The sequence below is a fragment of the Boleophthalmus pectinirostris genome, unplaced genomic scaffold (assembly GCF_026225935.1).
Source record: "Boleophthalmus pectinirostris isolate CB_2022bp ecotype Guang Dong unplaced genomic scaffold, ASM2622593v1 HiC_scaffold_5, whole genome shotgun sequence".
NCBI lineage: Eukaryota > Metazoa > Chordata > Actinopteri > Gobiiformes > Gobiidae > Boleophthalmus > Boleophthalmus pectinirostris.
This window is the reverse complement of record NW_026571404.1, coordinates 6,233,681-6,261,463: the sequence shown is the minus strand read 5'-3', so window position 1 is coordinate 6,261,463 and position 27,783 is coordinate 6,233,681. Positions and strand designations below refer to the sequence as shown.

The window sequence follows — 27,783 nt, the reverse complement described above, 5'->3', positions numbered from 1 at the left end:
AATACTCGAGTAAATACTAGGGATGTAACGATATCCAAATCTCTGGGTACGATACTTTCACGATATGCAGCTCACGGCAGAGGTGGGACCAAGTCGTCGTTTTGCAAGTCTCAAGTAAGTCTCAAGTCTTTGACATCAAAGTCCCAGTCAAGTCCCAAGTCAAATACACTCAAGTCCAAGTTGAGTCTCGAGCCACTGGCCCATAAGTCCAAGTCAAGTCCAAGTCGTCTGCTTTGAGCCTCAAGTCATTTCAAGTCTTTAAACCAAAGTACCAAAATATAGCTTAGATTTTTGCAACTTATATGACTTAAAGTGAAATGTCCTTCTTTCTACAAGTATTTATGTAAGACTGTTTATATAAGAAATGCTAATTTTTCCTTTTTAAATGTCTTGACAAGATCTTAGTGTGAATCATTACATCAGAATAGAAAAAAATCAGATTTAAAAGTGTTTACAGTTACTTTGTCATGAGGGATCATGTTCTCTCTGTAGTTCCGTTTGTTTTACTGTATTGTACTGTGTATTACTGTAGTACATTTGAGTATCACAGTACTTCAGTTACAACAGAAGTGGGACATGTTCATTTCTTTCTGTAAAATTCAGCACCACATTTATCAACTGTAAAGAGAACAGTATTTTCTAAAAACATGTCTTTTAGGAGAAGCATCAAGTCTTCTCAAGTCACAGGCCTCAAGTCCGAGTTAAATCCCGAGACACTGACCTTCAAGTCCGAGTCGAGTCCCAAGTCTTCGTCCATTTTATCAAGTAAAGTCTCAAGTCCTAAAAATTGTAACTCAAGTCTGATCGAGTCCAAGTCACGACTCACAAGTCCCCACCTCTGGCTCACAGTTCGATATTTATTGTGATATTTTGAGACAAACAGAATTTTGAATAATTCTGCATTTTCCTTTTAAAATGCCTCGATATGACTTTGGTTCTGTCATAATCCAAAGAATTTAAAAAGTGCTTATAAACAGTTATTTCTTCATGTACTAGTAATCGGCACTGAAACGGAGCAAAGGATCATGGTCTTTGTAGTTCCCTCTGTTTTTTTAGCTATTGCTGCACTATAACGAATAATTTAAGATATTATTGTGAGTAGGGATGGGCATGATTAGTCGATTAATCGATAATTGATCATTAAGAATTTCATCGATTACGTCAATTTTAATCGACAAACCAAATGTAGGTTTCTGTGCGTAGCCTGACCAAACAGGTGTGTACATGTGTCTCTGCATCAGAAGGAACGAGACACAAACAGTGGGTCAGTCTGCAGCGTACTGAAGCACAAAAATGTGTATTTAACGATGATTTGTACAAGAAATTCCAACTTTCCGTTGCGTTCGGGACAAGTGTGAGTCCATGTGCACAGTGTATAAAGCAGCACATATGTTTCTGTGTCCAGTGGGAAAAAGTTTTACCAGGTGAGAGTCGCTCAATGTCGATGACGAGTCCCCAGCCCCCCTCCCCCCGTACGCTGTCCTGGTTTGACAAACACAAATCTGGTCACACTAAAATGTATTCCACTGAGTCATGTCTTTTAATCCAACAGAAATTGAACCACATCAGCGACACAAGAGCTGTAGTTTTATCTTCGTTTATTTTATGCAAATTAGCGATGCGGTTTTAAGTTTTGTTTCTGTGAAGAGTTGCGCAAAAACTGAATTAAACACATTATAATGTCAAACGGGCTGATGTGGCTCTAGAGTCGTTACGGTTTATATGTCGTAAAGTTGAATTTATTTATGCAGATTAGTAGTGCAGATAGTAATAATAATGATGATCATTTTAATATAAAAACATTCATGATTAATCGATAATCGACCGTTAATTCTTCCGACGATCGATTAAGAAAATTTTATCGAATGCCCATCCCTAATTGTGAGACCTCTGACAATCCGATATCACGATATTACGGTTATTGTTACATCCCTAGTAAATACTAACAAATACAACTTTGAGCGGATGAAGAAACGTGAAAAACGATCAGAAAATGGATAAAACATGCCGATTTTGCACAATATGTCCACTTCCAGCTTCCACGCCTACGTCCAAAAAAAATCCCGCAGTACAAGAAGAAACACGACGGTATAAATAACGGAATAACGAAAGCGGGATATATTTTAACATGATCTGCGATAATGAGGAAAACAACGGCTAAACTCATAAATAAAAACAGCTTATTGTCTATCTTACACAGTTTTGGTTAAGTAACTTCTGGGCACCCGCACAAGTATAAATACGTTACGACAGCTCACTGCGTAGTCTACCCGTACTGCCTCCTCCGATTCATATGGCAAAAATTCTGTACATTTAACAGTGTCTTATAAAATACCATTACAACAGTGTACGCCCAATTAAATAAAGCTATAGAATATGTAGTCAAAAATACAAACGACTAAATTCATTCCACCAGTTGCGTGTGGCTTTACAAATAATTATATTAAATGATCAAACTATCCCAGATTGTTGACATAGGGAGCTTAGGGTCCTGAGAATGGAAACAGTCCAGGTAAGTTTGATTTAAGACTTTTCAAAAATAACAACAAACAAAACAAAACAAAAAAAAAAAAGTCTCTCCATTGAGTTGTATTGCAAAAGTCCGCTTCCAGATATTTCCCAGTGTTGTGACATTGAAGGTAGCGATGTAACTTTTCTCTTCGAAGATCTTCACGGAGATGTAATTGCGGAAGTTTGCCCGGAATGTTCCGCAATATGACGTAAATTTATCTAAGCGCGCAGGTTTTTCCAGAGTTGTTTTTGAGCTTCGTAATTCAATAAATGAAAGATACGGTGTTTTTCGGACTATAAGGCGCTACGTTAAGCTACGTTCAGACTGCAGCCGGAAGTGACCCAAATCTGATTTTTTTCACCCGTATGCGACCTGTATCTGATCTTTTAATGACAGTCTGAATGACACGGATCAGTTTTTCTTCAAATGTGACCCAGGACACTTGGATATGTGCTCCTAAAACCGATACATATCCGATCTTTTCACAGCGACTTTAGTCTGAACAGTCAGGTCGCATTCATCCCACCTAAACGTCAGGCTCGGAGTCTCGTCAATGGAGGGAAAGTGAGGTTAGCGAGTTAATTATTATTTGGGGGGAATCGCTGTATTCAAGCCAAACTGGAGGAGTCTTATCGGAACCAGGCGGTTTTTGAAACGACTGCCAAAGAAATGTCAGAGTGCGGCTACAGACGATCCTGGCTCCAATGTCAACGAAATAAAAAGAGCCTACGAGCCAAATACAAGGAGGCTAAAGACTCAAACAAACAAAGCAGTTGTGGATGTGTAACCTGTCCATTTTACAAAGAACTGGATCGTGTTTTGGGAGACAAACCCAGCGTTTAGGCGACTTCCGTAAACACTGATCACGCTCTCTGTGTGTGACGTCGTCGTGTCCTCCAATGCTCATGCAGGACACTTTTGGGGCGTTTAAAGTTCACACTGAAGATCACACAAAAGTCACATTCAATTGGAAATGTGAACAGCCTTGCCAAAAAAATCTGATTTCACACAAAAATTTTAATCGAGCATTAAGCCCTGCAGTCTGAACGTAGCCTTAAAACCCTTTAATTTTCTCAAAAATTGACAGTGCGCCTTAATAATTCTAGTTGTGCTTACTGACCTCAAACTGATTTTATGTCGTACAAAGCGCGCAAAATCTGAATGTTTTAGTTGGACTTTGGTAAGCAACGAAGCCGCACTGTTTGATGGATTGCTGGAGGATTACGGCCTCGCGAAGTAATACACATTCGCCAACACAGAGAGGCAACACCGGGCGAGTTACACCACGATCTGCCGATGGATCGTGGACGCCTGAGCTAAGGGATCAGTGTCAAGTGTCGTCCGAGCTTTTACCAAGACCAGAGTCATCACTGAACAGCTAAAAAACAGCAACTAGACTGACCTGAGATGATAATCACAAGAGAGATTCGGACACCCTTAACGCCGGAATCGCCAAACTGTTAAACTCGGACACTGAAGGTGAAAAATGTGACGTCTCGTTTCGCTTCATGCGCCTTATAATCCTGTGTGCTTTATGTATGAAAACAGACGAGAGAATTCAACATTACTGATACTGCGTTTTAAAATCCGGTGCGCCTTATAGTCCGAAAAATACGGTATATAAGTTTAACGCTATACTTTGGAACATTCCGGGCAAAGCAAGGAAATCACCGGTGGCGTAATTGCCCAAAAGAAAAGTTACAGTGTACCTTTAAGTCTAGAGGTGGGCAATGCAGGAAAAAAAAAAAGTAAATCCAGATTAATAGCTATTTTATAACAATTCTTTCACATACTTTAAGTTTTATATTGCCCTGAAAGATCTGTGTTGAAAAGAAAACGACAGCTTTTATATCGTCACATCGCCCACCTCTATAAGACACATGTGGGTGTGTAATGCGTTCCAGTTTGGAAAAGCAGACGGGAGCAAAGACCTGAACTGAAATACAGAATTTTAAATAGATTTCAATTGTGGTTATGGGCTCTATTTGCTTGGAAACATGCCGATGACGACTTCTTTTGGGCTATGTTGGCGATCGTAACACAATCTGAAGACAAAAACTGAGAAAATGGACCGGTTTTCTTCATCTACGTCACTGTATTCTTTTATTCCCTTTTATAAATTGCCTATTAATGTGTGTATTATAATTTGTTTAACTTAATAAAGATGTATTTGTAGCGTTCGTTGAGTTCGGTCTGTGATATTGACGCGATTAGAGTCAAGTCCCCCGTGGAAAACTTTGTCAGGTTGTGAAGACGCCGCTGCTGAATCCACGGTTTTATTTGTTTTTCACGTGCCCAGTGTCGTTAACTACACCGGAAGTCGTCATCCGGATGTTTCCAAACGTCTTCCGGTAACCGTGAATAGAGCCTATTGTGCGTTGTAAATGTGGATTTCAACCCAGCTGTTTTTTTTTATAGCCACGTTTTTACAATTTGTTTATTTTGGAAGGTGCATTGTGTAACTTTTCTGGTGGAGTGCTTTCCTCCATGGAGCCGTTATTGCTTTGTCTGGAATGTTTCACACTATGGCATTAAACCTTTCTATCATGGAAACAAAACTAGGCCAAGTTACAGGTCAGATCTGCGGAAAGACAGCCCCGTCTCAGAGTCAGACTGCATGTTTTTCTAGGTATTTTTGAGCTCTAAAACCACCTGTAATTGAATATATTTAAAGTAGAGGCTGTTTAAAGTCATACTGCGGAACATTCCAGACAGAACAGAGCAATGACATCGCCGTAGAAACAAGCAGGCGACGGACCCGTGACCAAAAAGTTACACAGTGCATCAGTAAAAGGTAAAGAAAACTTAAAATGAAGGTAAAAGAAATTGTAAACTTCAAGAAAATTATGAGGAAATATTTGAGTAATTTTTTGATTCTTTTAAGTAAAAAAACAATTAAAATCTATCACATAAATAAGTCCACAAAAAAAGAAATTAAGGAAGAATTGCAACCGTCTACTTCACCAAAATTAACAATCGTTTACGCTTGAAAATACATTACACACCACATGTTTTAGACTTAATTTGACCGAACACAGTACTGTCCCTTTAAGAGTTTTCACATTTTGGACTCTTCCACTCCATCAGGTGGCGCTGTCTGTGAACGACCCACGCTTCTCGACTTCCGAACGCTCTGCCGCAAAACCAACAGCGAAACGGTTTCTCTCCTTCCAGAGACTCTTCGTCATCCACCACTTCAAACTTCTTCTTGCTCAGCCTTCGTAGTTTTAATTTCAGCAAAAACCTCTCGCGAACGTGGTTTTTCTGCGCGGTACTGTCCCTCTGCGAGTTGACGACGTCGCCGTTCATCTCCGAAAGCGCGTTTATTGTCCTTTTCGACAGCACGACTTTGTGGACTTCTCCTTTGTATCTGTTCACGACTTCCATGATTTTGTGGATTTCCGGAATATCGACGTCTGGATGATTTAGCACCACGACGGGCTGCTCTCCCGCCGGGCGCTTCACGAGCTGGTTGGGGTTGATGGCGATGAGATGCAGGGTCCGCTCCGTGTTTTTGGGGATGGGGGTCCAGGAGGGCACGGGAGACGGAGAGGGGGAAGGGTCCGGGCAGGAGGTGAGGGGCGACTCGGACAGGGTGGGGTCTGTGGGTGGAGGGGACAGAGCTGGTCGAGATGTTTCACCTGTAAAAAAATGAATCGAGTTATGAATAAATACATGAAACAGAAAAGCAAATACCGTATTTTTTGGGCTATAAGACGCACTTTTTTTTCACGGTTTGGGTGTTTCGTGTGACTTATGCTCCAATGCGGATACGGGACACTTTCGGGCGTTTGAAGTTCACATTGGAGATCACATAAAAGTCACATTTAATTGGAAATGTGAACGACCGCGCAAAAAAATCAGATTTCACAAAAAAATTCGAATTGAGCATTAAGCCCTACAGTCTGAACTAGGGATGGGCATTCAATGAAATTTTCGTAATCGATCGTCAGAAGAATTAACGATCGATTATCAATTAATCATTAACGTTTTTATATTAAAATGATCATCATTATTATTACCATCTGCACTACTAATCTGCATAAATAAATTCAACTTTACGATGTATAAATCGTAACGACTCTAGAGCCACATCAGCCCGTTTGATATTATAATGTGTTTAATTCTTTTTTGTTCAAATCTCACAGAAACAAAACTTAAAACTGCATCGCTAATTTGCATAAAATAAGCGAAGATAAAACTCCAGCTCTTGTGTCGCTGATGTGGTTCAACTTCTGTTGGATTAAAAGACATGACTCAGGTGAATACAGGTTAGTGTGACCAGATTTGCGTTTGTCAAAACCAGGACAGCGTACGGGGGGAGGGAGGTGGGGACTCGTCATCGACATTGCGCGACTCTCACCTGGTAAAACTTTTTCCCACTGGACACAGAAACATATGTGCTGCTTTATACACTGTGCACATGGACTCACACTTGTCCCGAACGCAACGGAAAGTGTGGAATTTCTTGTACAAATCATCGTTAAATACGCATTTGTGCTTCGGTTCGTTACAGACTGACCCACTGTTTGTGTCTCGCTCCTTCTGATGCAGAGACACATGTACACACCTGTTTGGTCACGATACACACAGCAACATACATTCGGTTTGTCGATTAAAATGAACGTAATCGATAAAATTCTTAATGATCAATTATCGATTAATCGACTAATCATGCCCATCCCTCGTCTGAACACAGCCTTAAAATCCTTTAATTTTCTCAAAAATCTACAGTGCGCCTGATGTATTAATTCTGGTTGTGCACACTGACCTCGAAACTGATTTTATGTGGTACACGACGCGCAAAAATCTGTCAACATGTTTTAACTGGACTTTGGAGTCTGAGCTACTCGCATGCAGTTGTTCTTACGTGACACCGAGGATGAAGAATTGAATGGATTTAGTGATTTGGAGTGAGATGTAGAGTTTATTAAACTTGTTCTGTTGTTTCTGTTTATCTGAAGAACTGATCATATGTGACGTTAACAGTCTGTTCTCTGTTCTGTTGTTTTTACTAGAACTTGCTTTTCAAGATGAAATGTCAGTTCCTGGTCTCTGATTTTATAAAAAAAAATTCCCCCAAAAAGTGCCACTTATAGCCTGATGTGAATTATATATGCTTTTTTTCCTTCATTACGCATTTTTTTGGCTGGTGCGACTTATACTTTGAAGAGACTTGTAGTCCGAAAAACATGGTACATCATGTGTTTTAGAGTCCAGACCTTGGAGGAAGAAATGTGATTATTCAAAAGAACACAACAGCACAAAAGATCTCCCATCTTGCCCAGCCCTGTGTTGAAATGAAATACAATACGTGTAAAGCTGCAGTCCTTTAGTGGTTTGGTCAATTAATTGGGCAATGTTGGCCTTTTTACTGTTGAGTAATTCTTTGATATGTATCACAATGGAATGTATGTAGAACAACAAAAAGACGCCATGGAGCGACTGGACTGTTCAGTCTGTTTTTTCAGTTACGAAGAAGTTACTTCTCTTTAAACAAAGATTTTTCTGAAAACTTTTGCTGGTGCTTTTCAAAAAAAAACTCATTTCGTCAATTAATCAATGTACAGGACATGTCTGCAAGGATCCCACTCACTCAAAAAAATTTCAAAACTTTTCCATGACTTTTTCCATGTCCCCAATGTGAATTTTCCATGACTTTACGGCACCTACATGTGTAGAATTGATCAGACTTTTAGGGCTAAATATGAAATTTTAATGCTTTCCACTCACCTTATGGTTTGGGATTATACTTTTTTTTAACCTTCAAAATACTGTCAGTGCATTTATTGTCGTCTCTTTTAACAAAAGGCGAAGACATTTGGAAATAATCAGAATAGCCAAATGAGAATTTAACAGAATGCTGCAGTTTCGTGAAAGAGATACTAAAATTTCATGACTTTTCCAAAACTTTCATTGAATTTAACAATTTCCTCAGTTGACTAGAGTTCTACAAATGTGGCCTTTACATTTGGGCATCATGAACTCAATAGTCAAATGCTTTTTACAGTCTTAAGCAAAACCATTATAAAGCTTTTAAAACCTAAAATCAGTGTTTCACAAACTTGACACCAAGAACCTGGTACCAAGGTGTAAAAACAGGACTAAAGCAGGTCTAATGCAGGAGTGTCAAACTCAAATTCACAAAGGGCCAAAACTAAAAACTGGGACTAAGTCGTGGGCCAAACTAAATATTTATCGAAAAATTTCAACAACATGTGCATGTTTTCTCTTCTTTTGAGATATGTAATGTTAAACCTTTTCTTATTAAAATAAATGTTTAATAATAGTTTTGCTTAAACACTGAATCCAGAACAAACATAATATAAAATAATAACAAAGTTTTATATAAATAATGTCTCTATAGTCTATCTGTAGCCGGTGGGCAGCTCTAATACATGTTTGATATGATCTCACGGGACAAATTTGGCCCCTGGACCTGAGTTTGACAGGTCGTGCTGAGCAGCTATGCAGCTTGTGTCTTCTTTAAAACTATTTTCAAGGCCGGCACTGTTTTAACTTTGTCCACATTTTTAGACTTCTTCGCATTCTCCAACGCATATTTTTCTGTTTCCCTTTTGGTAGAGCTTTACGGACTACTTTTCGTTCCCTCCGCTTTCAGTTCTGTCTGGTCTAGAGTAGGGGTGTGCAAAAATACTGAAATATCGATATATCGTATCGTTTAATATGATGATACAGTATCGATATCGTGGGCTGCTGTATCAATATATCGCAAAGAGTATTTTTTTCTATATATAACTAAATAATTTTGTTACAATGCCACAGTTTTGTTGCTTGTTTAGAGAAAGGAAACTCATATATGCCACACATTTGACATTTTCACTGTTTTGATAATTAAAATGTTTGTGTTTCATATGAACTTTGCATAAGAAGTGGTTTAACAAAGACTTTTAGTGTCACAGCCATGATTTAGACTTTATTTTTTATTAAACCATATTGATTCGATTTGAAGTATATGGTATCGAATCAAAAGCTCACTGTATCGAGATATGTATCGTATCGTGGACTATGTATCGAGATATGTATCGTATCGGCAACTTCTTAATGATACCCAGCCCTAGTCTAGAGTATAACTTAAAGACGACCAGAACATAAATGTGGCAAATCGGAAAAAGGGAAAAAAAAAAACTAATATTCCATAGCCATACCCAACAATCAAAAGGGTAGAAAGTTAAATATTTTCTATAGTAATTTGGATTTAAATTTTTGAGACTGTAGACAACGTCACACAATGTTGTTATTAAAAAATCCAAATTGAGAATCTAATTTCAGATCGGCAGAAACCCCATCATTCGAACCGTGTTGGTTTAAAGTGCAAATCTGTGTCTGATTTTGGGCTGGGTCACATAAACGCTACACAATTAAATTCACTTCTTCTATTACACCACATGAAAACTATAATTAACTCTTACTTTGAGGAGTAATGACAGACTCCAGCAGAGGAGACGCCTTCGTGAAACCATCGTGACGACTTTTCTCGTGGCTCTTTTCCTTCGTCCCGTTCACCAATCTCACCGCTTCTCCCGCCGATTCTCCGCCATTTTGGGTCTTGTCTTTTTGTTTCTCCACCGTATTCACGATCCCGCAGTGTCCGGTCTCGTGCTTGTCTTTTATCGTCCCCTCTCGTTTGCATACGCTTTTTTTAATACAAGTTGTGAAGTCATTTACGGTGGAATTACAGTTCGCTCGTGGTAATGCAGCTTGCGTCACCCATTGCTTTCCTTTTTTGGGATTCTTCTTTAAAATTATTTTCAAGGCCAGCGCCGTTTTGAGTTTGTCCACATTTTTAGACTTTTTCGCATTTCTCCAACGCATATTTTTCCGTTTCTTTTTTGGTAGCGCTTTACGGACCGCTTTTCTCTCCTCGGCTTTCAGTTCATTCAGAATAGCGCCATCCTGGATCGCCTCTTCGCCGTCGCGTTCGCTCAAGTCCGTTTTTAGTCTCTGATTCTCTCGGTTTTCTTCCGTTTGAGCGGTTTCTGTCGACTCGGCGACTGCCACGTCACCGCTTAGCTTAGCTTCTTGATTTTGTAAACAATCACTCAAGCTGACGTCGCTGACAATTTTCCCGCACAGGTCCGCGTTGGCATTCCCGGCTTCCTTTTCCGTCATCAGTTTTAATCTTTTGGCAAAACTAGCGCCGTTTTGATTCATTTTGTTTTTCACCGTCAGAACGTCTTGGCTGCTGTCCGGAAACACCGACGCGATCTCCTTTTCCAATTTCGACTGAAGGTTCACCTCTTGCGGGACGTTCGAAAGCACGTTTTTCAACGCTTTGCTCCATTTTTGCTTTCCAGATTTCAATAAAAACTGCTGCGTCTCTTCCAGCGTTGTTTGCGCGTCCGACAAGTGACAGTACTTATCCAAAAACTCGCGTCCTGGAAGCGAGAGGCAGTCTTGCGTCAACCAGCTTATGTCTTTAACCGCACTTCTGGTCATCCTGGGCTTCCTTTTTGTCTCGTTCATCGGAAAAACATCTTTATTTTTCTGGCTACAATTCACGCCGTCGTGTACAGTCTTCATGTGCTTGGTGAGGATGACTTTTTGCGACGCTTCGTAGCCACAAAATTGACAATGATACGACGTTTTGCTTATCGTCTGGTCATTTTTCCTGTCCAGACCGAGATTATGAAGCAGCACGTGTTCTAAAAACTCCTTATCGTTCAACGTCGAGAACTTCTTACAAACGTCGCAGCAGTATTTCCCGTTTTGCGTGTGCACTAAAGTCAAGTGTGCGCTGAACTCCGGCCACGTGCGTTGTACATTGTCGTTACACAAACTGCAGCAGGAAAACGTGTCTTTGTGGCTCAAAACGTGAACTTGTAAATAGGAAAATTCGTGCGTGGTGAATTTACACAGATGACACGAAAACACGGGAGGGCAGCCTTTGTGCTTTTCCTCGAAATGCACCGACAGTTCTTTGGGGCCGCGTTCGATATTGTCCGTGCATTGCGAGCATTTAAACCTGAGCGTATTTCCACTGCTAATCATCCTCTGCGGCGTTTCCTGGCTGCGTAGTTTCTTTGAAGAAGGCCATACTGCGCCGGCGTGCTTCTCTGCGGCTACTATCTTCTTTGGTCCGGGCTTATCAGGGGTTTGCATAGCGGGGGCTTGGAGCGCGGCCTTCCTGAGGTGGAGACGTTTCAGCCAATCTCTGTTCTTGTTGTGGCCGCGGCGTTTGGCGTTATCTGCCGTGGAGGTGGCAGCACAAACGTCGACTGTATCCATGGGTCGGTGAGGGAATCTACGACAATACAGCAAAAAGATAAGATTTAGAGATGCAAGAGATACAAGTCAGAAATTATGAAAATGTCAAACTTTTTTTTTTTAATATAAGAAAATTAAACCTCCATGTCCCCTCTGTGATCTTATTTTATTGCTTCCATTTTTATTTTGAAGGACCTTTAGCTGTAGTAATAGTTGTAGTAGTAGTAGTAGAAGTAGTAGTAATAGTTGTTGTAGTGGTAGCAGTAGCAGTAGTAGCAGTAGTAGCAGTAGTATCAGTAGTAGTAGTAGTAGTATAGTAGTAGTAGTAGTAGTATCAGTAGTAGTAGTAGTAGTATCAGTAGTAGTAGTAGTAGTAGTAGTAGTATCAGTAGTAGTAGTAGTAGTATCAGTAGTAGTAGTAGTAGTATCAGTGGTAGTAGTAGTAGTATCAGTGGTAGTAGTAGTAGTATCAGTGGTAGTAGTAGTAGTAATAGTAGTATCAGTAGTAGTAGTAGTAGTACTAGTAGTATCAGTAGTAGTAGTAGTAGTACTAGTAGTAGTATCAGTATCAGTAGTAGTATCAGTGGTAGTAGTAGCAGTAGTAGCAGTAGCAGTAGCAGTAGTATCAGTAGTAGTAGTAGTAGTATCAGTAGTAGTAGTAGTAGTATCAGTGGTAGTAGTAGTAGTATCAGTGGTAGTAGTAGTAGTAATAGTAGTATCAGTAGTAGTAATAGTAGTATCAGTAGTAGTAGTAGTAGTAGTAGTATCAGTAGTAGTACTAGTAGTAGTAATAGTAGTATCAGTAGTAGTACTAGTAGTAGTAATAGTAGTATCAGTAGTATCAGTAGTAGTAGTAGTAGCAGTAGTAGTAGTATCAGTAGTAGTAGTAATAGTAGTAGCAGTAGTAGTAGTAGTAGTAACAGTAGTATCAGTAGTAGTAGTAATAGTAGTATCAGTAGTAGTAATAGTAGTAGCAGTAGTAGTAGTAGTAGTAACAGTAGTATCAGTAGTAGTAGTAATAGTAGTATCAGTAGTAGTAATAGTAGTATCAGTAGTAGTAGCAGTAGCAGTAGTAGTAGTAGTAGTAGTAGTAGTAGTAGTAGTAGTAGCAGTAGTAGTAGTAGTATCAGTAGTAGTAGTAGTAGTAGTATAGTAGTATCAGTAGTAGTAGTAGTAGTATCAGTAGTAGTAGTAGTAGTAGTAGTAGTAGTAGTAGTAGTAGCAGTAGTAGTAGTAGTAGTAGCAGTAGTAGCAGTAGTAGTAGTAGTAGTAGTAGTAGTAGTAGTAGTAGTAGTAGTAGTAGTAGTAGTAGTAGTAGTAGTAGTAGTAGTAGCAGTATAGTAGTAGTATCAGTAGTAGTAGTAGTATCAGTAGTATCAGTATCAGTAGTAGTAGTAGTAGTAGTAGTAGTAGTAGTATCAGTAGTAGTAGTATAGTAGTAGTATGGTATAGTAGTAGTAGTAGTATCAGTAGTAGTAGTATCAGTAGTAGTAGTAGTAGTAGTAGTAGTAGTAGTATCAGTAGTAGTAGTATCAGTAGTAGTAGTAGTAGTAGTAGTAGTAGTAGTAGTAGTATCAGTAGTAGTAGTCTAAAAACTCAATGACGCATAACTTTTTCCCCCCTCATTAACTTACTCTGGGCTACTAGTTGTAGTAGTAGCAACAGCAGTAGTATTAGTACTTGTAGTAGTAGTAGTAGTAGTAACAGTAGTAGTGGTAGTAGCAGCCTAAAAACCAACCATCAATGATGCATAACTTTTTTTCCCTCTCATTAGCTTACTCTGGACTACTCGTTGTTGTAGTAATAGTAGTAGTAGTAGTGGTAGTAGCAGTAATAGTAGCAGTAGCAGCAGCAGCAGTACTCATAGTAGTAGTAGTTGTAGTAGTAGCAGCAGACTTTTTTCTTGCTCTAGGACAGATATTATAACCCGCTCTTGACTGTCTGCATCCAGTTAAGAGTTTTATTGTCTGAGGATCAGGAGGTGCGTGGTTAGCATGCAAGTTGTTGTAAAAAGCACTTATAAACTTCGTCGTAGTGAATAATTAGGGCGCTCAGATTGCAAAAAGTAAGTGAGGAATAACTTTGAAAAACCACAAAACTTGCACCACAGCAGTTTTACCTTGTGAGACACATAAAAGTCTTATCTTATCTTGTACTTGAAGACGTAGTAGTAGTAGTAGTAGTAGTAGTAGTAGTAGTAGTAGTAGTAGTTAAGGATGTAACGATATCCAATTGTAGATAGGACACTTTTTTGCTTTTAAAATACCCTGACAAGATTTTGATGTGAATTATTTCTGTCATAATCCCAAATATTCAAGTAAAAAACATATTTCTTCATGTTTTCTCCGCTGAAGTGAATCATGGGATATGTAGTTTCTTGTGTTCATTGGCTATTGTTACACTAAAAAAAAAAAAAAAAATTCATTTAAGCAAAGAATTTTTTAGTCGATATATTGTGACAGCCCACGGCATCAATGTGAGACTTTTGACGAAACTATATCACGATATTTTGGTTATTGTTACATCCCTCGTACTAGGAGTAGTAGTAATAGTAGTAGTAGTAGTAGTAGTAGTAGTAACAGTAGTAGTGGTAGTAGCAGCCTAAAAACTCATTAATGATGCATACTTTTTAGTAATAGTAGCAGTAACAGCAGTAGTAGTTGTAATGGTAGTAGTGGTGGTAGTAGTAATAGTAATAGTAATAGTAGTAGTAGTAGTAGTAGTAGTAGCAGCAGCAGCAGCAGTACTACTAGTTGTTGTTGCTGTAGTAATAGTAATATTTGTAGTAGTAGTAGTAGTAATAGTAGTAGTAGTAGTAGCAGTAGTAGTAGCAATATTTGTAGTAGTAGTAGTAGTAGCAATATTTGTTGTAGTAGTAGTAGTAGCAATATTTGTAGTAGTAGTAGTAGCAATATTTGTAGTAGTAGTAGTAGTAGTAGCAGTAGTAGTAGTAGTAGTAGCAGCAGTAGTAGTAGTAGTAGTAGCAATATTTATTGTTGTAGTAGTAGTAGTAGTAGCAATAGTTGTAGTAGTAGTAGTAGCAATAGTTGTAGTAGTAGTAGTAGCAATAGTTGTAGTAGTAGTAGTAGTAGTAGTAGCAGCAATAGTTGTAGTAGTAGTAGTAGTAGTAGTAACCTAACCATCAATGATGCATAACTTTTTCCCCTCATTAGCTTAGTCTGGTGCTTCTAGTTGTAGTAGTAGTTGTAGTAGTAGCAGCAGCAGTAGCAACAGTAGTACTTGTAACAGTAGTAGTAGTAGTAGTAGTAGTAGTAGTAGTAGTAGTAGTAGTAGTAGTAGTAGCCTAAAAACCATCAATGATGCATAACTTTTTCCCCCCCTAATAAGCTTACTCTGGGCTACTAGTTGTAGAAGTAGTAGTAATAGTAGCAGCAGCAGCAGTAGTCCTAGTACTAGCACTTCTAGTAGTAGTACTAGTAGTAGTAGCAGCAAGTCTTGAATCTAATGTGTGATTATGTGCAAGTTTCAATTTACTCAGAGCTATATTTGCTCTAGATACACAAGTAGCGCCAATAAATTGTGAAAGACAACGTCACATGCAAATGATTACCAGGATTCAAAAAGAAATTACCAGCACTGCTCCTGCGTAAGACCATAACACACGAGCCTAGAGCTAAACATAATACATTAAAGTAGTATTTTGGTGCTGTTATTTCATTAAACACAGCCTAAAGTACTACATGATTTTGGCGTCTGCTCAAATTTAAGACCAAGGACAGTACAGATTATAACTTTACTCTAACTTCACCAACATCACCGTGCTGGTATTTGAATGGCAAATTACACGAACTACTACTACATCACCAGGAACATGTTTTGGTCAAGTGAAAACGCTCTATAGGGTCTTTTGGGCTGCTTCTCACAACTGACACAGTTAACACTCTTATGACAGCCACGTGTGAACAAATGGTCGAACAAAGAAAAGTCATGTGAACAGCAAGTGCAAGGCTAAAAAAAAAATAAATATTAAACTATACTGAGCCCATATACTTTCTGGTTTATGGTATAATGTTGTTTCTTAATCAAAAACAAACCTGGAATTGTGTTTTGTTTTTGGTTTTTTGTCCATGTTTAACACAAATTCTGTATATTTAGGCTTGACTTCTTCTCTCCAACAGAAAACACACTGTTCCACCTTGTGATGTCATGTGGTAATACAGGAAGTAGGGACGTAACAGTAACTGAAATATGGTGATATCGTATCGTCAGAGTTCTCACAATAATATCGTGGACCATCACAATATATCGATTTACAAGTGTCTTTGCTTAAATTCATAGTTATAGTGCAGCAATAACTAAAAAAAGACAGAGGGAACTACATTTGCTCCAATTCAATGTAGACTATAATAGATAATAGAAATAACAGTTCTAAGCACTTTTAAGACTTTCTTTCTTTGGGTTAAGGCTTGTCAAGGTTAGTCCAATGAGATTCATTTGGTCTTATGATATTTTATGTTATTAGGTTCTTTTTTTCATTACCTTATTATGTTCTTTTTTTAACTTGTCAAGGTTATTTTAAGAGGAAAAAGTAGCATATTCACAGTTTTGTTAGCCTCCACAAAATCTCGCAATAAATATCGTACCGTGAGATGTATATCGTGAAAATATCGTACAGAGAGATTTGGATAGTGTCACATCCCTAATCATGAGTCTCCCTAACATATCGTGAGCTTTCCCACGATGTCGCAATAAATATTGTATCATGACGATATTATATCATGAGTCCACACGACAACGCTCCTGGATTTTTTTCTTTGTGGGTTGAAAAATATTTGCATCCACACACGTCCCGGATCAGTAAATATTCACGTCCAGACGACAATGGAGCACTGAGTGAAAACGATGTAATACATCTGCCACACCTGTATGTGGTGCTGTTAACAATGATAATAATATTTAATAATGCAAATCTCATCACAGTTTTTTTTTTTTTTTTTACTTTAAGGTAATTTTGTCTATTTTAGATGTTTCCCAGAAATATAGCCGTTTTGTTTTGCAAAAGTTTAACATAAGTCACAGAAAGAACCCAAATATTCCACTGAGTCGTGTCCTTTAGTCTGACAGAAGCTGAACCACATCGGTGCACAATAGTGAGCTGTTTTTTGAGTACTTAAGTTTATGCAAATTAGCCATGTGGTTTTAAGTTAAATTTCTGTAAAATGTAAACAAATATGCTCAAAGCTGTGTGGATAGGGAAGACTTGCAAACACAGAAACGATGTGTGTGGACGCAGATCGTTTCTGATACGGTGATACGTGGATTTGTTTCAGTGTAAACATAATCTTTGTTATTGATCCATGTGTTTAATCTGTGGTGCGTGTTGTTAGTATTGGCACTAGCAGCGTGTCTCTGTTGCAGGGCGACAGGAGCGGCTCCGTAGGATAAACCTGTCACATTTTGGCAACGCTCTTGTGGTCTGTGGAGGCCAGTTCAAGGGCTGCAGGCTTCGCTGCATCAGAGGACCCTGGCGATGACGGGATCGTGACATCATTGTTTTCCAAAAGCTTCGGTTTGCTTGTCCACGCGACAACACGATGCCGGCATTCTCAGATTTCTCCACTCTGGAACCCGTTCTCAAAAAACTCCCGTTTTCGTCCACCTAAAACGCCGTCTGTGTGTGGATGAAAGGCCAAAACGAATACAAACTTCTCCGTTTTGACCAAAAAAACATTGTCGTGTGGACGGCCCCTTGGATATCGTTACACTCCTAACAGGAAGTGTTGCACTGTATGTTTAAACTCTTTTTAAAAGCTTCACTGGAATCATTTGGACGATTTCAGCCCTGTAATTGCAGATCTCTACTAAACACAAGGTAAAACATAGATGTTAACTTGAAAACTACCAGCACATGACATCACAAAGTGCAACAGAGCTTTGGAAATGTAGACAGACTAATAATAAAAGTGTTACTCAAACATGTGTGAATGAAACAAAAAAAAAAACAACTCCAGGTCTGTATTTGATAACATAACATTATACTCCCTACAACAACTCACCCTTATGTGACAGATAATACTCCCTACAACTGTACAACAACTCACCCTTATGTGACAGATAATACTCCCTACAACTGTACAACAACTCACCCTTATGTCACAGATAATACTCCCTACAACTGTACAACAATTCACCCTTATGTCACAGATAATAATCCCTACAACTGTACAACACCTCACTCTAATATGACAGATAATACTCCCTACAACTGTACAACAACTCACTCATATGTTACAGATAATACTCCCTACACTCGTAAAACATCTCACTCTAATATGACAGATAATTCTCCCTACAACTGTACAACAACTTATATAATTTTTGCTTTTAACTTTTGTCTTCCTTTGACCTCTTGTATAAAGCTGAGATTTTATATTTTTTATTACTTATTTTTCTATTTTATTTTGACTTGTACAATTACATTTTTATAATTATGCCTTATTTGACAATTGTCTCTTGTAGGGATGTAACGATATCCAAATCTCTCGATAAAATAATATCACATTATGCATCTCACGGTACGATATTTATCACGATATTTTGGAGACACTGAAATTATTGTAGATCGGACACTTTTTTAGCTTTTTAAATACATTGACAAGATTCTGGTGTTAATTATTACTGTCATAATCCTAAGAATGCAAGTAAAAAACATTTCTTCATGCTGTCTGCGCTGAAATGAATCATGGGATATGTAGTTCCCGATGTTTATGAGCCGTTACTACTATAAAACCATGCATTTAAACAAAGGAACTTGCAATTCGATATATTGTGAGACTTTTAACAATACGATATCACAATATTTCAGTTATTGTTACATCCCTAGTCTTTTTGGATACTTATTTAGAATTTATTATTAACATTTATACGTTTTCTCTTTGTTATTATATTATTACTGTGATGTGTGAGCTACTGTGTTCAAATCATTTCACTTGTGGATCAATAAAGTTAAGTCTAAGTCTTAAATTTTCTATCTAACACTGCAAATAAAGACATTTACATTACGCATAGTGAACGTACATGCAAAACTCGTAACTACACCTAAGGCTTTTTCCTAGGCTGGCACAAAAAGTCACAACTTGCAGGCACCGTTTTGTTTGAGAACTTTGAGTTGTCAAGGGCATTTGCAATTTCACAACCAAAAAGCAAAGTGGATAGACACGAAAATAATGCACGAATTACTACAACGTGTGCACAGACAAATGCACGATCGAGTTGGAGCAGAACACGTTGCAAAAACACTCCATCTACATTCACTGATAAAAGTTAGACGACTTTGAGATCGTTATCTGCAACCAGGTGAAGACGAGTTGCAATTTTGCTCACCTGCTCGCGACTAACTTTGCACTTTCCCAGCAAAAAACAAACCCCGACGAGGGTTTTAAGAAGCGTGCAACAACTTCAGCATCAAAGTTGGCGCAGAATAACCATTTAATCCGCATTTCTGATGAGATAACTCGTAGTATCGTGCAGCCATTATGCAGTTGACTTGACCACAACAAAGTGATGATCCAAGCTTGCAATGGTACCGAGCGACGCGCACGCCTCGCGAACGATTAAGTAGCGAGAAACACGCAGGAATATCACGACGTTTTCCTCGCCGTGTCAAAGCATGTCGCGTTTTTGTTGTTTTGGAGAAATAGCGTGGAAAAAAAGCGTCGGCGTTTTGGACTCATTTGAATTAACGTGACGCACGAAAGCTTACAAAGACGACGCAACTTAATCAAAAGCGTGGCGATAAAGTTACTCCAATGTTCACGAAACAACTTGAATCGAGTTGTGGAGGTTGTTAAAGCTGTGCGAAACGTACGCCGGGGGTTTAAAGCGTGCGTAATGAGCGGAGTTAAGTCGTTTTTTACCTTTTCTTTTGTAGAGCGCTTGACAGCTCAGCGAGAGGCGGCCATGTTGGTTTCATCCGGGGATTAGAGGCTGAGCTGCTTTAGCCTTTAGCCCAGAGACAGCGACCTGCCCCGGGCCAGACCGGAGCAGAAACACCGCCGAAAAACTACCACCACGAGCGTAAAAACAGCGGAATAACATGGAAATAACACATAAATAACATGCACATACGTGTTTAGACTGATTATAAGTGGGAATGAGCAGCGGCGCGTTCATTCGGGCGGAATAACGCGTTAAAACAATCGGGAATTTCTGACTTTTTTTTTTTTTTTTTTAAGAAGAAAAGACATGAGCCTATAAAATATGTAAATTTACTGTGAACACACTTCCTTGTTTACTCAGGACAGTCCCAGTTTTGAGCCCCGTGTCTTTTTACATATAGTTATATACAACACTGTCTCAGGTGTCCCTATTTTTGACCAATTTAATACCTGTCAATAGTAAACAAAGGCATACATTGTCATTTGATTTGGTAAAATACAGAAAAGCTGCTTAAAAATCACCAAAACACAAAGAAAATGTGACTTTACTGACTCACATTAGTGCAGAGTGCAACAGTTTTCCAGGGATGTCCCAGTTTTTTATTGTGAAAAACTGGTCACCCCTATTTTGACCAATTTAATACCTGCCAATAATAAACAGAGGCATAAATTGTCATTTGATTAGGTAAAATACAGAAAAGCTGCTTAAAAATCACCAAAACACATTGGTGACTTAAATTTAGGGTAACCTGACGTCCTTATTTACCTGAGACAGTCCCAGTTTTGAACCCTGTGTCTTTTTACACATTTATTATACAAGAATGTCTCAGGTGTCCCTGTTCTTGACCTATTTAATACCTGCCAACAGTAAAGTCAGGCATAAATTGTCATTTGATTTGGTAAAATACAGAAAATCTGTTTAAAAATGACCAAAACACAAAGAAAATGTGACTATACTGACTTACATTTGTGCAGAGTGCAGAACAATTTTCCAGGGATGTCCCAGTTTTTTATTTTGAAAATCTGGTCACCCTAGACTTGAGCCTATAAAATATGTAAATTTAGGGTGACCAGACTTACTTATTTACCCAGGACAGTCCCAGGTATTAGGTATTAAATTGGCCAAAAATAGGGACACCTGGGACATTTTTTGTATAAAACTGGGACAAATCTATGGTTTTGTCCCCTGTCTCAGCAGATTTATCCAAAAAACTGTGATTTGTCCCAGTTTTATACAAGAAATATCCCAGGTGTCCCTATTTTTGGCCAATGTAATCCCTGCGAACAGTAAAGAGAAATGAAATTGTCATTTGATTTGGTAAAATACAGGAAAAAAAGAAATACAGAAAGAAAACGTGACTATACTGCCTCACGTGTTAGTCATGAATGAGCCGAGTGCATAACAATTTTCTTTAATTACGCACTCGTTTCACAATTTTATTATTACCAACCACGACAAACCGAGCGTGTCCCAGTTTTTGATTCTGGAAGTAAATGTCATCTATTATGCAAAATTGACTCTTGTGAGATTTAAGTCATGTTATAATGTTGTTACGTCGTCAAAAACAGACCTGGAGTTATGTTTTATTTCAGTCACACGTGTTTGAGTAACTTTTTTATGAGTGTGTCTACATCTCCAAAGCTCAAAACGCTCTGATCCACAATGTGATGATTCTAGTGAAGGTGTATGGAGTTTAAAAACACAGTGGAGCACTTCCTGTAGGCTATTCACCACATGCAGTGTTGGAGAGTAACAGATTACATGTACTGGAGTTATGTAATCAGAGTACAAATTATGAGTAACTGTATTCAGTTACAGTTACTGTTTCAGTGAGTGGTAATTGGATTACAGTTACTTTGTTGAAATAAATGGATTACACGACGGTATTTTCCTGTTTTCACATTTTGGGCTATATCCCTTTTTTTTTTATCCGTAATTCCACTCATTACCGGACACTAAACCAGGTCTAAACCAGAACTAAACCAGAACTAAACTAGGACTAAACCAGGACTAAAACCACGTCTAAACCAGAACTAAACCAGAACTAAACTAGGACTAAACCAGGACTAAAACCACGTCTAAACCAGGTCTAAACCATGTCTAAAACCAGGTCTAAACTAGGACTAAACCAGGACAAAACTAGGACTAAACCAGGACTTAACTAGGACTAAACCAGGACTAAAATCACATCTAAACCAGGTCTAAACCAGAACTAAACTAGGACTAAACAAGGACTAAAACCACGTCTAAACCAGGTCTAAACCATGTCTAAAACCAGGTCTAAACTAGGACTAAACCAGGACTAAAACCACGTCTAAACCAGAACTAAACCAGAACTAAACTAGGACTAAACCAGGACTAAAATCACATCTAAACCAGGTCTAAACCAGGACTAAACTAGGACTAAACCAGGACAAAACTAGGACTAAACCAGGTCTAAAACCACATCTAAACCAGGTCTAAACCAGGACTAAACTAGGACTAAACCAGGATTAAAACCACATCTAAACCAGGTCTAAACCAGGACTAAAACCAGGTCTAAAACAGGATTTAACAGGACAAAATAATGCTGCGTGGATGTGTTTCCTCCTCTTCTATCAATAATATTTTTAATTTGGTTCAGTAAAGTCTGGACTTTTCATTTTCTTTTAGCAGATAAAACTTCTTACGTGAAGATTTCCTCGTCTTTGCTTCTCTACAGCAAATCAAGTAATCAAAGTATTCAGATTACATTACTCACTTTAAGTAATTTAATGGATTACGTTACAAACTACATTTTGGTGTGTGTAATCTGTAATCTGTAGGGGATTACATTTTAAAAGTAACACTCCCAACACTAACCACATGACATGACAAGGTGGAAGTGTGTTTTGTTTGAGATAAGAACTCAACCTAAATATCCAGTGTTTGTGAGTTAAACATGTGAATGAAACAAAATACAACTGAGGAAACATGAGAAAATAATCTAATATGAGCCTTTAAGGTCCGATTCTGGATCAACTGAAGACTGAAAAAGAGTAAATCCGTGTGTCATTTGTTCATTTGTTTTTCAAAATAAAACCAAAAATAAGAAAATGAAAAAACGATTATTTTCTAAATTATTTGTCTCCAAAACCAAAATGAAAAAACAGACAATGATTCGTTTTTTCAATTTTCGATTTTGTGTTTAAATGAAAAATGGAAAAAACGGATAACGACCGTTTCCCGTTTACGTGATTTAAACTGTGATGCCGGACTGAACCAGGACTGAACCAGGACTGAACCAGGACTGAACCAGGACTGAACCAGGACTAAACCAGGACTGAACCAGGACTGAACCAGGACTAAACCAGGACTGAACCAGGACTGAACCAGGACTAAAACAGGTCCAGGACCAGACCAGAACCAGACAAGGACTGAGACCAGGACTTAGACCGGGACCAGGACTGGTCCCGGGACTTGAGACCCGGACTGAGACTGGGACTGAGACCAGGACCAGACCGGGACTGAGATCGGGACTGAGACCGGGACCAAGATCGGGACCATACTGGGACTGAGACCAGGATTTAGACCGAGACTGAGACTAGGCCAAGATCAGGACCAGACCATGACCAGACCGGGACTGAGACCAGTACTAAGACCAGGATTTAGACCGGGACCAGACCAGAACTGAGACCAGGACTGAGACCGGGACTGAGACCAGAACTGAGAACAGAACTGAGACCGGGACTGAGACCAGGACCAGACTGGGAATAGACTGGGACTGAGACTAGTACTAAGACCAGGACTTAGACCGGGACCAGACCAGAACTGAGACTGGGACCATACCGGGACTGAGACCAGGAGAGAGACCAGGACTTAGACCGGGACTGAGACCAGGGCCGAGATCAGGACCAGACCATGACCAGACCGGGACTGAGACCAGTACTAAGACCAGGACTTAGACCGGGACCAGACTGGGACTACAACGGGACTGAGACGAGGACTCAGATTGGGACCAAACCGGGACCGAGACCATGACCAGACCAAGACTGAAAACGGCTTAGTCCGGGTTTAGTCTTGTTTTAGTCCTGTTTTAGTCCTGGTTCAGTCCAGTATCACAGTTTAAGTCACTATCATTTTTTTTTTTTCCATTTTTCATTTAAACACAAAATTGAAAACTGAAAAAAACTAATCATTGTCTGTTTTTTCAGCTTGGTTTTGGAGACAAATAATGAAGAAAATAGTTGTTTTTTCATTTTATTTTTGGTTTTATATTGAAAAACAAATGAAAGAATGATACACGGATTAGACTGTGCAACTTTTGAGGTGGTGATGTTATTGCTTCACCTGGAATAACCCACAGTACGGCTTTAAACTCACGAGAGACGATCCTACTTGTGGTGAAAAGGCATGTGGATGTTTTTTAAGGTAGGCTATTTTTAAGCAAGAGCCCATAATGGAAAAAATGCAAGACAGACAAGTTTAATGCCGTACTGCGGGTCATTCCAGGCAACGCAATAACATCTCCATGGAGACAAGCAGCTCTAGCAAGTCTATTTTTCATTCTAATCACGGTCCGTCCTGAACAAGTTTGCCCGTAAGAATTCTCAGTTCAAACTACAGTGTTAATAGGCCATTAAACCGGCTGTAATAGGCTCGATGTACAGTATAATCCATTACTCGGCCCTTGTTTGTTCATATTCACCTCAAAACGTGGGCTTAAACTTTTGCTGAATTATTCCCGCAGCTGCAGATCTGACATTTGCCCTTTGTAATCATTGACTTGTGTGTATAAATCCTATATATCAGGGTTGGGCAATCATTTTTTTTTCCCATAGGTCCACATGAGAAACAGAAAATATTGTGGAGGGCTGGTGTTCTGTCGATTTGAGCTCCCTGTTGCACACGACCCCCATGTGCTGTTACAGTTTCAATGCTGTCGATTTGTAGCCAGGCTGGAGCCACCCAGTGCCTCCTCTCAGGTTCATTTCTCTCCAGCAACTAGATCAGGAATCAGATTGGCCCAAAAAAACAAAAACCAGACCTGCCTGGAGCCGCACAAAATGAAAAGCCTTATATAAGCCTAATATGAAGGCAACACAGGCTGTCAGTATATTAACTATATCAGCCGACTGTTAAAATGACTCAGTCGGCTACAAATACAAAATGAGCATCATGATACACAAACCCCTTTTGTGACCCTCTCATACTCAGTGCTCCGTCTGTAGCCACTGAAATCAGGTGGTTAGTGTTTATTCCTTTGTCATTTAGGCCCCGTTTACACGTACACGGGTATTTTTAAAAAACAGACATTTCCCTTCGTTTGTTCACATCGTTTACACGCAAACGGTGAATTCGCCTCTGAAAATGAATCTTTCTAAAAACTCCGGCTAGAGTGGAGATTTTGGAAAACTCCAGTTTCACGTTTGCGTGTAAACTGAGATAAACGGAGTTTTAGGAGCTGACGCGCCGAAAGTGCGACCGACGTTTACCTGTTGCTATGACGACGATGATGGAAGCATTCAGAGCAGCAGTCGCATTTCTTCTGATCGTGCATAGGAGCACTCAGAAAACAGCAGCATGTAGAACTATGTACGCAACATCAGCCCGGAGCAGAAGCTCTGAGCTCAGCAGCAGCGCCAAACACACGGGGCAGTCAGCGCAGCTCCTCACGACGGGTCTGGGGGTCCAGTGTTGGTCAGATGGTCCGGAGGCTTCCTCCTCCATGTCCTGGTTCCAGACGGGGGCGAGTAAGACCAGCACGCAAAGGACTGGGTCCGAGTGCTTCAGTGCAGTCATCTGTGCGCTGGTTCCCTGCGGGAAAAGCGAGAATGCACTGTGGACCACAGGTCCGGGCTGCTCCGGTCCTCCACGCTCGACCGCGGCCGGTTCTGAGGTGGTGCAGCATCTGGACAGAAGCGTGAATCCAGTTTGGTTTGTTATATGTTGTTCTGAGCGTCTGTCTGCGCACGTGTTTTTTTGTTTTTTTTTTTTTTCGGGGAAAGTGCTTCTCAGGTGGAGTCACCGGACACCACCCCCCACTTCAGCTCATGTTTGTTCTGCTGAAACACTTTTCATGTGTTTCATTTACACACAGATGATGGATCAGATCCATGACCAGAGATGAACGAGGGTTTTACCCCTAAACAAACCAGATTAAAACAACAACAAAAAAATCATTCCTTTTCCATTTTCACTCATTTTTAAAAAAGCTTCAGGGAGCCACTAGGGGAGTGCTAAAGAGCCGCATGCGGGTTGCTGACCCCTGCAATACACAGTTCGCAAAAACCCCGGAAGTGTGAGTCCGGGCACCAGCCAATCAGCGAAGAGCCGTACATTCTGTGCTGTCAACGATTCCCGAGATCAAGGATTTAAAGTCGGAACAAAGAGAAAACTTGGTGAATTTTATCAGGAGGAAAGACGTTATTGTTCTTCTTCCTACGGGATTTGGGAAAAGTTGAATATACCAGGTAGCCCTGTTAGCGGTGCATTACATACGCCACGACCAAACAGCAGCGATTGGTTAACTGAAAAAAAGTCACCTGCCGTCAAGTGAATGAATCCTAATGCTGCGAGGTCAGACGGTTTCTTCGAAGTGAAACCAGCTGATGAATCAGGCGAGTCGATTTGATCTCCCGAGGCAGAAGTGGAGTAACAAGTAACATTTTAAAAGTGTATTTATTTATATATTTATTGTATGTTTTTACCAGTTAAGCATCGATGTGCATTTTAGATTTGCGGCAGAAAACCTGCGTTAGATGATTGAATAGTTTAGATTTAATATTTTATCGTTATCATTTTCATTACATCATATTTTATTTTGTTTCCATGTGTATAAAACATTGTAACTTTGTTCAGAAAGGCTTTGTATAAATAAAATATCACTACATTACAATAGGAAATTCACACTGTAGGCTCTGATATTTATTTAATATAAAGATTTCAGTGTTTCCAGTCATTTCTTTCTCTAATATAGTGGGAATCTTATTTGATAGAAGATACAGGCCTGTCGAAATGATTTATGTCTACATAAATTCATATAAATGAGTGAATAATGGTGATCCTACAGTAGGAGCATTATTCGATGGTTAAATATGTTGATATATTCTGCCTTTAGTTTGAGCCCTGTTTGAGCAGAATACAACCGTCCAAATGAACTAGAAATTAGTTGAAATTTGACATAACCAAGGTATGGTAGGTAAAGTTTGATCACCGTGTGCAAACAGCATCAAACCCACGTCTCTAATCCAAAGAAATATGTCAGGGTTAGAGTTTGGCTTTATTGGATCTATAAAACTGTACACAGAAAAGTGTTAAGCAACTTATTTTGTTGGGGTAGCGTGAATCAATAGACATCACTGTCGTTTTAGACTGTGGGCGCTCAATTTGACAGAACAATGGAGCAAAATGTTTAACTCAATGCATAATATTAATTGTATTTCTTTATAAAAAGCAGTAAATATTGTTTTGACGAGCTGGTCAGACTGGGAAGAGTTTATGTTATGACAAAGCAATGAAAAAATGAGGTTGACTTACAAAAAATTTCATTAAATAACAGCTCTAAAATAAAAGCAATGCAGCTTTAGTCCATGCAAGAGGTAAAATTATAAAATAGGTTTATTTTGTAATTCCAAATGAGCTTATGCGGGCCGGTCAGAATCAACCAAAGGACCGTATCGGAGCACAGGACCTGAACAATGTCCAGGTCTGATAGATACTGACCTACTGTACATCCTCTTTTACCATCACTGAAAATGACCGGCTTCATTCTAAACAATCAAAGTGAGATCCTCATGTGTAAACTCAAACAAGACTGAATTGTTGTTGTGGAATTACAGACCTCAGTAAAGTAGGCTACATTTTTCCTTAAAATTTAAGATCCACTCGCCAGGCGGGCGCCACCTAGTACTTCCACTCAATTTCATTTCTCTCCAGGTCAGGAACTAGTTCAGGAATCAGAATACACTAGACGGTTTGCAAGAACCTCAGAAGTTGTAGACCGCGCACCGGCCAATCAGCTGTGAGCTATGAAGCCATGATGTCAAACTCAAGCGTCTGTTTGTGTCCCTTTTGTGGTTCAGCACAACAGTAAACAAAGTGGTTGAGATGGACGTAGACGAAGACAGACATTCTGTGTTGGCAACGATTCCCGAGATCGAGGATTTAAAGCCAGAACAAAGAGA

At 39.3% G+C, this 27,783-nt stretch overlaps 2 protein-coding genes across 2 annotated transcripts in view; one reads left to right on the top strand and one right to left on the bottom strand.

The window, feature by feature from the left end:
* Nucleotides 1–27,783, top strand: part of blnk (B cell linker) — a 288,551-nt gene that overhangs the window by 93,780 nt on the left and 166,988 nt on the right. The window lies entirely within an intron of this gene.
* On the bottom strand, nucleotides 1,665–19,880 carry LOC110169119 (RE1-silencing transcription factor). The gene is made up of 3 exons (XM_020934632.2): nucleotides 19,618–19,880; nucleotides 9,946–11,777; nucleotides 1,665–6,153 (listed from the first exon to the last, which is right to left on the bottom strand). Exons 1-3 carry the CDS (start codon nucleotides 19,671–19,673, stop codon nucleotides 5,561–5,563), a joined length of 2,481 nt encoding a protein of 826 aa, XP_020790291.2. The 5' UTR covers nucleotides 19,674–19,880; the 3' UTR covers nucleotides 1,665–5,560.

Excerpts from the sequence above, each read along its gene's own strand:
- LOC110169119 (XM_020934632.2), bottom strand. The coding sequence starts at position 19,673 with ATGAAACCAACATGGCCGCCTCTCGCTGAGCTGTCAAGCGCTCTACAA. Across the intron at positions 11,778-19,617 it reads AGCGCTCTACAAAAGAAAAG|ATTCCCTCACCGACCCATGG; the intron begins GTAAAAAACGAC and ends GTATTGTCGTAG. Across the intron at positions 6,154-9,945 it reads GTCTGTCATTACTCCTCAAA|GTGAAACATCTCGACCAGCT; the intron begins GTAAGAGTTAAT and ends ATTTTTTTACAG.